The following is a 13,640-nucleotide window of genomic DNA, read 5'->3' as shown; positions in this document are numbered from 1 at the left end:
TGCCAAACCGCTTTCAGATGGCCTCGCCCTCTGTGCCCAGCGACTAAACGTGCTTCTGGCTACTGCTGATGCTCCATAAAGTGCACATAAACATTTGGGAATGTTTCCAACCATTTCTTGCTGTGTAGTGAGGAATTCTCTGACGAAACACTGCTTGTAACATACATCACTTACAGACGCTGTGTTAAACCATTGCTGCAAATACACCATCTGTTGGAAGAAGTGGAAACATTGCACACACACTCCGAAAACTTCAAAGAATTCCTAGATAATGTTTCGCATTTGTACCCTTGTTGCGGCTGAGAAAAAAAAAGTGCTTTCTTTTCTGGGCCACAGTCGTATTAGCAACAACCGTGAATATTTCTTAACTAAATTAAACTTGTTTCCTTATACCGAGGTGGTGCAGCTTTTTTTTGGACAAGAACCTTGTTGAGGGGATTTGCTTGTACCATTTTTATTGCATATCAACCTTCGTGCCATTTGTAAATCTCTGGAAGTAGGGTACCGGGAATCAATCTCAGGCTCACGAGAATGGCAGCTAATTGTGCCAACCATTACGCTGATGGACATTATCTACAAAACACATACATATAACATGACTCATGCGTGCTTGCAATGCATGGGTTGGGCACGAAAGTGTTCACCTATTTGTGCTGATGTCATAAGAGCTGCAGTAGGCGTATGCTACGGAGGTGGATTTTTCATTTCGAAATTTGGATGAACTGCATGACTTTGACACGTGTTTTCATTGCAAGGGTCATGCGGATGAAACTATTAACAAGTTTTTGTGATGTCATCAGAGCTGCAGTTAAGCTTGTACCTGCTTTGAAGCTGAACTTTTGTTGTTTTCTTTCGAATGACATTTTGGGGGGGTTCTTGTATGCAAGATTTAGTTTTTTTTTCAACTTCTTCTTATCGAAAAGTCAGGGCAGTCTAATGCGCGAGGGGTTCTAATTCACAGTAAATATGGTATTAGAAAAGTATTATTTCAAGTTCTTTATTTGCCTAGAAATGTCATTTATTTTAATAATACAATGTATAGGTTGTTGTAGTTAACTGTATTCACTGATAAGATCGTTCTATGAAAGTTGTACATGGATATCTTTCTATTTTAGTTCGATAGATGGCTCTGTGATATAAGGTTATCGCCAGAATGTTAGTTGTTCCTCCATGTAGATTCTTATAAACAAGAAATAGAAAGAAATCCATCTCAGGATATTCTATTTCAAAAAGTCCTTTATTATGAAATTTACTTCAAATTATTCAGTGTAGGGTTGAATGAAAATCCACAGCCTGCTTCGTCATTCGACCGGGTCAGCCCCCATCTAGTGGCGAGGATAGAAATAGTGCCGACTGCCGGGGCCTGTCACACTCCTCTGGGGCAATGATGAATGAATGACAGATGAAATGATGTTGCGTAAGAGGCAACTGAAAGGGGTGACCAAGGGATGATTGTGTTAGAACCATGAAACTACTTGTGATTAGTACCACCATGCAGGAAACACCATGGGTCGCTTTTACTTGCACGAAGTACCACGCATGTTAGGTACAATTTAGGTTTGTGATTAGTAGCAACAGAGTGCGTTGCCAGCTTTTACAGTACCTGTGATTAGTACCACTTTAACTCATTGCGGACCGTGGACGGCGTAAGACGTTTAAGCTTGCTCCTATGTTGCGGGCCGTGGACGGCGTAAGACGTTTAATGTTCCGCGCGAAGCAATGCTGCTTATATTCGTCATCTATGCATTCTTACACCTTAGTCAGAGTTACTGGTTGTAGCAGGAAGTTGGTTGACCTTTTTGAGATAACCCTCGCGTTGAGTGGGCTCATGTTTATCTTAGCTGTTTTAGCGGGAATATCTCAGCACTTCCTCGCGCGTCAAGACTGTACTTGAGGTTCCAATGCAGTGCGCGTCGTTTTTGCCGAGTGTAGTATAATGGCTTATAAAACAAAATTTCTTACGGAAGATTAATTATTAGATATTGTTCACAATGATTCTGGTGATGAACTTATTCCTGAAATTCTCAGATAGTGAAAGTGAGTGACGAGGAAATTCCAATTCCCGAATCCGATAGGCCTATAGAGAAAGTGAAGTGCCTGATGCATATCATCCTAGTTATTGTCCACCCGTTCCACCATTTACAGAGAATTCAGCCATAAACATTCAAATAGAAAATAAGCAGGATATTTTGAGTTATGCGAGTATTTTCATGAATGACGAATTTTATCAGCATGTGTGTGAGCTGACCAATCTATACGCGAGTCAAGTGATAAGTGCGGTGCCCCGGCCTTTCACAAAGAAATCGATCATGCAATCGTGGAAACAGTCCAAAATCCTGATGATATAAAAATGTACTGGACCGAAGACCCTGTTTTTCATACTCCGATATTTTTTAATACAATGTTCCGAACACGCTTCCTTCATATTCTTTCATTTCTTCACTTCGGTGACAGTAATCATTATGGCGAAAATACAGATTGGCTGTATAAAATTAGACGTATTTTGAAACCTGTGACACCAGATATCACACCCTAAATATTTACTAGAGGTAAGCACAAAGTATCATTTTTCCAACATTTATAGTTTAGGAGTAATTGTAAATTGTATTAAGTGATGCACGTCAAGAGGGCCGGGCATGAAAATGGCCGGTCCAGACATTCAAGTGTCCCGCTCAGAAGCAGGTACTGAACGTGTTAAGAGATACACCATGGTTCTGGCTTGCCTATGATTAGTACTCACTGTATGAGGAACACCACGGGATAGTGCGAGTCCCTGTGGGTACTACACGTACGTGATGGATATCATAGGTTTGTGTTGCCTGTATTACATGTGCGAATTTTATTACCTGTGAATACTGCTATAATGTGTGGAATACCGCGAGTCTACGCTACTTTTGATTAGTACCGCAACATGACAAATAGCATGGTTCTACTTTCCTAGCGATAAGTACCAGTATGAGGGGTCGATGACTTGTATTTTGGACTCCTTTAGACTACAAGAATCATCGATTCAGTATTATGCTATAGAATCAGTTTCTTGGTCAGTAATACTATTGTTTTACGTCAGTTTCTGTGAATGTGAGGCATTGCAGGTCGGATCCACATTGTTTTAAATTCATATCCATCCATTCATTCCTCGCCTTCACGTTTTGAATTCTGATCAGTGGAGGATTTTTGACTTTTAATTTGTCATTACATTTCGTCTCATTTCATACCATTAGGAGCTGATGACGTCTATGTTAGGCCCCTTTAAACAAGCATCAGCAAGCACGAAATGATACTGCTGGAATGAAATATGGCAAGGAAAACCAGAGAGAAACCAGTCCCAACTCCACTTTGTCCAGCACAAATCTCACATGGAATGACCGGAATTTGAACCTCACAACAGAGGCTGCTCAGCGTAGGGTTATCAAGTTGCTGCGGAAATGGCAAATAGACATAATTTGTGTTGCCACAATATTGTTTAGTTTATTTTCCACAACCTCATGTAAATGATGTACTTAAAAAGTATGATGCTATATAATGATTCCGTGAACCATATAAGGTAGTATAACAGTAGAATATCCTTCGCATCCTTCTCTGCTAATGTAGCCACATTCCAGGATTAGGACTGTACTGGTTTAAGATTCATAGGAACAGAAGCAATATTATCACAAAAATAGTTTATTTTATTATCACCACCTATCCAATACAAACCACGTGCTACGTGGTTTAAATGTACATTATACTATATAAACTCAGGGACATGTTTTGCCCCTTGTTAAGGGTATCATCAGCCTGTAGTTTCAATACGGATCAATCATGAGTATTCTCTTGCAATTTCATAGGTACCTTTCAGATTTGCTGCCTACTGTAAATTGGCGAGCATTATATGGCCAGCTTTGTCTTAGATTCAAGTCTTGCCAACAGAATTTGTTGTGAAAATTCTCTTAATTGGCAAGGTCCAAAAATTTGTTATGTAAAGTCACAGCAGAAGTGTAATTTTAAAGGCTAATAAATGGTCTTGCAGAGTTCAGCTTACTTTCTGTTACGTTCCTCATGTTTCCTGTGTCATTAGTTTCATTTTTAATCTTTGTTCGCAGTAGAAGTCTGATGTAAGATGCTCATTCGCAAGCAGTCTGGGAAAAGGGTTACTGTCTTACTGAGTGTGAATTCCATAGGAAGTGACATCATACACCCATTACTGATCAAGATGTGTTAGAATCCATGTTGCTTGATAAATATTAAGCTAGAAATTTTGTTAGTCTGACTATTTTTAAGTTTGTTCCTATGTAAAGTACCTATCTCAAACTCTGTTTGAACTGTCTTAATTTTTTGTTTTTTCAGAGCCAAGCCAATCGAGGCGGAGGTGCTGGTGGAAATCGTGGTGGCAGACGTAGCCAGGGCAACTTCTATGACAATCAGAGGGGCCAAGATGATTTTCGTTCTGATGGGCCTAATAAGAGTGGTTATGGAGATCAAAAATCTATGCATGAAGGAGGCGGAGGAGGCAACTTCGAAGGTTTTGGTGGAGCCAGTAGTGAGCAGTCAGGTGGTGGTTATAGAACTGGTGATCAAGGATACACTGCACAACCACCAAAAGGCAATTTCGGTGCCGGATTGTTGGGTGCTTATGGCAGCCAAAGTGGAATGCAACAAGAGCAGCATTACGGAACGCTTGGTGGTGTGCAGCAAGACTCAAACTTGAGCACAAGTGCAACTTCCACAGCCCCTTCAACGACAACAACAACAACAGCTGCTCCTCCTCCACCTGCAATGTCTTCTGCAACATCATCTGCTGCTGCACCTGCTGTTGAAACTGGTACGAGCGACAGTGATGTCACATCCTCAGCAGGGCAACAGGAACAAAATGATGGCACTGAAACGTCTTCAGCAACTCCTTCAGCTGCAGTGACGGAGAAAGAACAAGAGGGTGCAGCTGCTCCTGCCGAAGAAAAATCGGAAGGCGAGGCTACGGAAGAAAAGAAGGAAGATGAGACAAATGCTACTGATGAAGGTGGTAAACCTTCCAGTGCTGGTGGTATTCCTGGTCTTGATCTTCTCTCTGAGGAGAATACTTCTGAAAAGAATGAAGATGATAAGGCAAAAGAAGAAAGAGAATTATCAATAGGACATGACAAAGATGAGCGTATGGATGGTTCGCAGAGCAGTTTTATTGGCCCTATGCCTGCCCCTGAAGGACATCCTGATACTGTTGCAGCAGACGATGAAAGTCAGAATCAGAACCAGGGTCAGCAAGCATCTGGAGGAAATCAAGAATCTCCAGACTTCAGTCAGACTTCCCCTAATAAGTTGGGTAATCTTGGCTCTAGCAGTCAGCCTCCACCTGGATTTGGAAATTCTCCACAGGGTGCCCAGAATTTTAGTGGGGGTAACCAAGGTCAACAGGGTTTTGGTAATCAAGTTCCATCACTATTTGCCAATCAAGGGCCGCCGCCATTTGGGAATCAAGGTGGATCAAATTTTGGTCCCTTTGGAGGTTTACCTCCGAATAATCAGAACTTCAGATCTGGCAATCAAGGAAATTCAAATTTTGGTTCAGGAAATCAAGGATTTTCAAATTTTGGTCCTGGAAATAAAGGATCTAATTTCTCAAATATGGGTGGATTTGGAAATAATCAAGGTCCTGGCTATGGAGACAAGAGTCAAGGATTTGGTTCTAATAACAACCAAGGAATGAGTTCCAATCAAGGCTTCCGCTTTAATCAAGGACCTCCAGGCTTTGGAAATCAGGGTCCAGGTAATCAGAATTTTGGGAACAAAGGTTCTAATGTGCAAAATAATCCTCCATTTGGTAATCAAGGGTCACAAGGCTTTGGAAATCAAGGTCCACCAGGCTTTGGAAACAAGGGCCCGCAAGGGTTTGGATCTAACAACCAAAATTTTGGTGGCTCCGGTAACCAAGGCCCTGGTGGATTCGGTTCTGGCAATCAAGGTCCAAACAATTCTTCTGGATTTGGTGGAGGTGGTCCACCAAGTTTGTTTGGTGCACCTCCTGGTTCCCGTCCATGGCAGGACAACTCGGACAACAGTAAGGGTTCTTGGAATCGTGATTCTGGATCTTCAGGTCCTGGTAGGGATGGTGCTTCAGGAGGTCGTGACTTTCCGGGCATGCGTGGCGACAACTTCGGTGGTGGTTCGCGTGGTGACAGTTTTGGCGGACGAGACAGTTTTCCAGGCTCCAGAGAGAGTTCCTTAAGAGACAATTTTCCCAGTCTCTTCGGATCAAAGGACAGATTCCCACCACCTCTGTTGGGAGGTCAGCGAGATTTTGAACGTGGTGGTCCCCCAGATTTTCCTCCGTCACGAGATCTACTAGACAAGGATTTTGGAGGAAATTCTGATTTTGGTGGCGGAGGAAGAGGAAGACCTAGAGGCCGAGGAGGTGGTCCGTTTGGTGGTGGCTGGCAACGTGGTGGCGGTAGCGGACGAGGCGATGGAGATATGGTAAGTCGTCGTAAGGCAGTTTAAATACTGTCGCTTGTCACCTGATTTACCTAGTGTTATATAATATTTCAGGTGTATTTCTACAATTATACGGTGTTCAAATTGAACTAAAGTGAAACTTTTTGAATTAGCTCCAATAAAGATGAAGAAAAATCATAAGATTGATTGTAAAAAATATGTCAAATGGTTGTACTTATTGCTGGTATACTGTTATTTCAAATAAATCCTTAGACTTTTCTTTGTCCCTTTGGGATTCACTGAGTTTTTCAGCCTTGATAATTTTTTGCTGCAGATAGTGAGAATACTATAAGTTAGTAAAATCATTCATAATGAAGCAAGTTAGTTACTCAGTGATATTTCCTGTTAAACTATAAAACATGTAAATTAGTGTGGCTGCTGTTACACTGCTGAATTCCCACCCTGCAAATACAATGGAGAAGTCTTTTCCCCTAATGGATTTACAGTGTTTTGCAATAATTATATTAAAATGTCCAGTGTAATTTAATATATAAATTGCTCTCTGTAGTTTATTAAATATCCATCACTTTTGTAACTGCAGCCACCCTTTTTGAACAGAAGCTTCAGAATGAATAAATATATTATAAGAAAAGGGAGATAAGTTAATTAGTTTGACATTACATCTGGAGGAAGATATACTTGAATATAAGTATCGGAAAGTAACAAAAATGTTAAATGGAGTAATATGTAGATAGGAGGAACAAGAAAAGTAACATAATATAGGACAAACATAAAGGCAGGTTAGTTTGTGAAGAGGCAGCAATGGCGAAAAGAGACATGGACGACATTAAAAACCCCAAAAGACAGAGACAATGTCCATATCATCATACACTGCCATTAACATATAGATGGCTCTTTCCACATCAATCGCAGTTCCTCATCAGTCTCTTCTCAGCCCCCGACGAGCGTGTTTCTGCTTCCCAGCTTCATCAGGAGGGCAATCATCAATACTCACTGAGGGGCATCTTGACAATTCTTCAGTCTTGATGCTGGAAGTGTAGGATAAGAAGAAAACCAAATAAGTACTAGTAAAGGTAGGAAACATTACAAAGATAAGTACAGGTGGTATGCCATTGTATGAAGATATGGAAATTGTTCTTGTCCTCTTGTTTTCTTCATGTTTGTCCTTGTTTTCACTCCTCTTCATACACTGACCTGCCTTTATTTTTGTCTTATTTTGTGTTCCTTTTCTGATTCTTTGAAGATGTTAGACAACGCGATGATTATGGGGAGTGTTGTGAAGAGTGCTTTTGCCTTCTTTCCCTCCTCCTGAAAGTAATTTTGTAAGTTACTGAACTTCAATAGTGACCTTGAGTTCTAAACAGTCTTTAAACTGAATGTTGGGAACCGTTTAATTCGTGCTCTTGGACTCGTTCTGTTGATGGTTCTTGAAATATACTTACAGTGCTGACAATATGGGAAAGATCTTTCATTAGATAGAAGTTCTGTAGCATAAATTTGTGGTAATTTAATGTTGCCCTCCCTACATAAGCATTCTCTTTCAATTTGTCCTAGTCAAGATTATAAATAATAATTTGGTATGTTACTACCACCATTACAGTCTTCTGTGCTTGTAACGTCTTCCCATTTGCCTCCAATTTCACGCTGAACAGTGAACGGCTTGCAGTTGATGTTTCTCTCATAGGATTGCTATCAGGATGTTACTCTTGACAACCATTGTTATTCCACTGGCCAAGCATTTGCCTTATTACTCATGTTTTGGTACTTAATGTATTTGCGATTGTGAATGCGCTCCGTAATTGTTACCTACAACTCAATGAGTACGGCGTTTTGAAAATAAATATGTTTATTGTGTGGGTTTGCAAACTTGAGAAATATATTTAGTTGAGTTTCGTCTTTTTTATTAAACGGTGGATATGTATCTATCCACGGGAAGTAATAATGTTTAGCATTGGTGATGGTTAGTTGCCATGGTATACAGTTCTGTGGCATTCTGCAGGAGTAAGAGCTGAAAAGTAAAGGGTTTTCATTTCACAAATTTCCATGTCATTTGGAGGTCAGACAAATGACTAAAGGTTATTTCTGGTGATGCATTTGTACACAAATTTGAGTCTTGGACTTCCTACGTATGTGGGCGGCATTTTCTTGGATCTGACTCTGCCCTGGGCTGAAAATAAAGAAATTTAAGGTTAATGTTTTTTGCACTGTTTCAGGGTTATTCTGCATTTAAAATTCCTAAAATAACCTCAAGTAGGAGAACAATTGTGAAAGATAATGTGAGCCATGGAAGAAAGAGGAAGTTAGACAGAGTATGTGGTTCAATGTAATAATGACAATCTGCTCTGGCAAAAAGGGTAAGATATGAAAACATATGATGCGCAATGTGCCAATTACTCCGATATTGACAGTGAGTGTATTGAAGACAGAAAATAATGCTCTCAATTATATAAGTGTTGCAAAACTTTTGTTATTTCAGAGAAAAAAACTTTGTCATGCTCATGGAGTTAGAATCCTAGAAGAGGCAGTAGCACAAATATGACAACCATCACCATGCGTGTTAAAGAACAATACTAGAATTTAAAGTAATCCAACCTAAAATGTTTGTCATATTGTAAACTTACGTTAGCTTGAGGAGTACACCGAGTTGCTATATGGGGGAGATACCATGCAAAACAGATAGTGAAAGCCAGACCTTAATTAGTAAGGGGAAGGCTGAATGAACTTGAAAGAATTTGTTCTCTAATTATTGATGAGATGTCTGCCAAAGAGCATCAATTGTACAGTAAGAAGCAGGATACATAATTTGGTCACCAGGACACTTCAGCCCTAACAAAAGCTCTTAGATGTGAAAATGGATCTAACTGTCCTATTCCCTAAAATGCAAGGGATAACAGAATGATACTCACAAACTATTTCTTGTGCTTCCCAATTAATGGCTTGTCAACCATCTACTGAAATCCTGAGGCATATTTCTTCTCAAAAGAAATTTCCTGGCCTAGAACTGCAAGTTCTAATGTGGAGAACGGATTATTCAGAGTGGTATTCCGAACGACGATGACAAATATCTGCAACAATCTGAATTAATCTCCATGTAAGTTCAATTATTTGTAATATTTCTCAAGACTCTTGGTTATATTCTGTTATGTTTGCTCAAATTTGCATGCACTGTCGTATAAATTTTAGGTCTTGGAATTGTTACTATGGAACAAGCATTGATGACGTACATCATAGAATATAAAGTGCAAAATGAAACTCTGTGTAAATTGTGCTGTCGTTTGACTAGCAAAGGTTATATTAGTTCCCCACTGACAGATTTAATTTACATGAGTGATGCTTCAGGTAAGTTGCATTGTCCAGCTGAGAATTAGTGTAGATCATAAGTTTTCCAGTATATGTTTTAAACTGCAAAGTTTGTATTTGCGAGAGTGTGTGATAGAGATTGAAATTTTCTTGCCTATATTGAAAAAATCTGCTTTACTGCACCTCATCTTCTGACTAGGCATAAAGAGCAATTAAGTGATTTGATTTGTAACATAGCAGTTCCATTTTTTTTTTTGACAAAATTTGGTAAAACAGAACATTCTGAACCCGGTAAAGCACCTAAATGGAAAGTCATTAATCGGAAGATATTTACAAGCTTAATGTGTCTGCAGTAGATGCAAAGACAGCAAGGGACATCCTTCCACCGCTCATAATTTAGCAGCAGAGAATTGTAACACTACTGTGTGTATGAGGTTCCAAGTGAATTTGCAAGGTGTAATAAGCAAAGCAGACAGTGATGTTGCTTACCTTTGTCTCACTCACCCGCCAACCTCTGGTGTTATGTTTTTCTTCTAAGTGATATCCAGTTTGTCCCGTCTGCTCTACATCCTATTCATTGTATTTTGCTTTTGGTGTTCTTTTGGTCTTGTCTCAAAGATGTCTTAAATTTTTCTGGGAATTCTTTTAACATTTATACTTACAACACCAAGAATTTCATGTCACATCTTGACTCAATGAAGATGGTACTTAAAATGTATACATTCTTCTGTACAACATCCTTTTAGGTGTGGTACCCGAGTGGCCTTGTCACTGGCTTCTCTTCAGGGCAGTCATGGTTTTTACCCTAGCCACTGCATGTGTGAATGTACTCCTCATCTATACACACAATAATAAAAATTATTATTATTATTATTATTATTATTATTATTATTATTATTATTATTCACACAATCTTCTGTGTTGTTCTTCTTGGCTCCTGGCAGTTAGTGGTCACCTAAAGTTAAATATATGCAATTGTGCATGTTTGTTGATGCTATTAGTGGTATTTAACCCTCCTTAGCTTACCTGTACGTGGGTAATAGGGAATTGTTTTGAAAAAGGAAATGTTGCATGTTTGTGCCTTGGAATTCCTATGGTACAAGATCTGGCAGTAAGATTTCCATAAGTTGTTTTTCACCTGCCAAAAATTAGAACATGTAACACATAATAGTGGAAAGTTATAACCCATTAACAAAATAGGCTTTTAAAGCATACATTTTCCTTCATGGAGGAAGTCTTTATAGATTGTTCTGGTACTTACAGGGGTTAGACAAGGTTGTAATCTTTCACCTTTGCTGTTCGTAGTTTACATGCACCATCTGCTGAAAGGTATAAAATGGCAGGGAGTGATTCAGTTTGGTGGAAATGTAGTAAGCGGTTTGGCCTATGGTGACGACTTGGTCTTAATGGCAGACTGTGCCGAAAGCCTGCAGTCTAATATCTTGGAACTTGAAAATAGGTGCAATGAGTATGGTATGAATATAAGCCTCTTGAAGACTAAATTGATGTCAGTAGATAAGAAATTCAGAATGCCAGATTGGTAATACAAAGCTGGAACAGGTTGATAATTTCAAGTATTTAGGTTGTGTTCTCCCAGGATGGTAATATAGTAAGTGAGATTGAATCAAGGTGTAGTAAAGCTAATGCAGTGAGCTCACAGTTGCGATCGGCAGTATTCTGTAAGAAGGAAGTCGGCTCCCAGACGAAACTATCTTTACATCGGTCTGTTTTCAGACCAATTTTGCTTTACGGGAGCGAAAGCTGGGTGGACTCGGGATATCTTATTCATAAGTTAGAAGTAACAGACATGAAAGTAGCAAGAATGATTGCTAGTACAAACAGGTGGGAACAATGGTAGGGATGGTACTTGGAATGAGGAGATAGAGGCTAATTTAGAAATGAACACAGTGGATGAAGCTGTACGCATAAACCGGCTTCGGTGGTGGGTTCGTGTAAGGCGAATGGAGGATAGGTTACCTAGGAGAGTAATGGACTCTGTTATGGAGGGTGAGAGAAGTAGAGGGAGACCAAGACGACGATGGTTAGAATCGGTTTCTAACGATTTAAAGAGGTATAGAACTAAATGAGGCCACAACACTAGTTGCAAATCGAGGATTGTGGCAACATTTAGTAAATTCACAGAGGCTTGCAGATTGAACGCTGAAAGGCATAACAGTCTATAATGATAATGTATGTGTATTATTATTCTCTCTTCGGCTTCGGCTTCAGTTTTTTTTTTTTTTTTTTGACACGTTCGTGGTCACCAAAAGTAAAAATTATTACAATGTTCTCAAAGTTACTACTGCATCTGTTTGCTGGTGGGGCAATTTCTGTTATTGGCTTATCCTTAACTATTGTATATACCCAACCGCTCAAAGAAAGAAAGAAAGAAAGAAAGAGGGCACATTATTGTATTTTCCTAACGTTTAATATTTTCATGGACTTTATTTTCAAAATGTAATTCACCTTCCATAAACACATGAGGAGGTGAAGCCCCACGTTAATCACAAATTTGCTTTTATGTCAGAGTTTAGAGGATGTTTCCATTTGTGTAGCCTTTACTTCTGGGTGGAGGGAGTAAGTGTTCTTTTGAGACAGGTTTCTACACAAATCCTAGTAATAGTTGGGGACAAAACATGACTGCTTCAGTTCCTGGAAGCGAGCTGGAAGCCAGTAGTCAATCGTACCCTGCACCCTGCTGAGTTAATGAGTTCTAAGTGATCCTTGTTTGTTTTGGAGAGGCTGCCAAACCACTTTTTTCCTCACACTCTGTAGTATTTACCCGTTCTTCGCGTAGAGTGCAGTAGCTGATTTGGCAACTCTGGCTGCAGTAGAGGTAGCAAATCCTATAAGTCGCTAATAGACACCGAGCTGCCGCTGGAAAGTAGTGGTGTGAGGTGAGTTCGTCATGATTTGTCCCCAACTATACCAGTTCATTATTTTAAAAAAATAGTTAAAAATTCTCTATAGGCCCTGTGTCATAGAAACTAGAAGAAATACACCAGAACTTGCCTTACCAAGGGAACACTATGACTAAGCCCTGGATTCCTATCTGAAACATCTTTCCACCTTGACTCACTGCTGCTGTCAGATGCTGCCCTGCCACTTATGCCATTCTTGCTCTCACACACTTTCACTTATTTCGCCATCACTGTTAGAAATACTAATATCGGGTAATATGACCATACCAGATAATAATGATCATCACTCATATCCAAAGCAGATGCCATTTTCTCATCAGTCTGTAGTCTTTTCAGTGACATATAAACATCAGCATATAAGCAACACTAATATGCACCCACTCCAACAACTACAACATATCACACGTATGCATGTGAAACAGCAGCTGTCTGTGTGGTATTTGTGAAGTCACAGAGGTCTCTAGAAGTAACATTCAAACCAGTTTCTCACCTTCAGAAAGGGTGGATATAGTTTTCACTGTACCCGCAGATACAAGACTTAAAATGTCCTCCCATTGGAAAAAAAATTGAACCTAGTGTTTCCATATCACTGTTGGATAGCTTTTATTTATATATTCAGCAGTAGGTTTTCTTGCTTAACACTTTTTCCTTGTCCCCCTGTAGAAACTTCTTAATGAGGTTTTACTGTGTTCATTTGTGGAGGAAGGATCTGCTCCAGGTATATCTGTTTCTGCTCATAGAAGGCAATGTTATTGTTGTTTCATTAAAAACTAGAAGAGAGTAATAGTTTTCATTTGATATAAAATATTTTCTGGTGAGTGACAGGATGAGCTTTATGGGATTAACAGGTGGAGAAAAGTACATTTTCAAATTGTTCAGAACTGGATGTATGACCTAAAAAAAAAAAATGTGAATAAGGAGCAGTTCTGTTATCTTCCGTTCACTTTGAGAAAGATATATAGATTATTCTGGGGTCAGTTATTCACTGGCTAG

General features: G+C 39.5%; 1 protein-coding gene across 8 annotated transcripts in view; it reads left to right on the top strand.

Annotated features, from left to right (window-relative positions):
* The window catches only part of ZAP3, a 491,484-nt gene that overhangs the window by 163,710 nt on the left and 314,134 nt on the right, over positions 1-13,640 (top strand). For all 8 annotated transcript variants that reach the window (XM_067155237.2, XM_067155235.2, XM_067155234.2 and 5 more), the window contains one exon: positions 4,327-6,447. In XM_067155237.2, the coding sequence (XP_067011338.2) occupies positions 4,327-6,447 (2,121 nt within the window). The remainder of the gene's footprint in view (positions 1-4,326; positions 6,448-13,640) is intronic.

Source organism: Anabrus simplex, chromosome 11 (genome assembly GCF_040414725.1).
Source record: "Anabrus simplex isolate iqAnaSimp1 chromosome 11, ASM4041472v1, whole genome shotgun sequence".
NCBI classification, from domain to species: Eukaryota; Metazoa; Arthropoda; class Insecta; order Orthoptera; family Tettigoniidae; genus Anabrus; species Anabrus simplex.
This window is presented reverse-complemented; position numbering and strand designations above follow the sequence as displayed.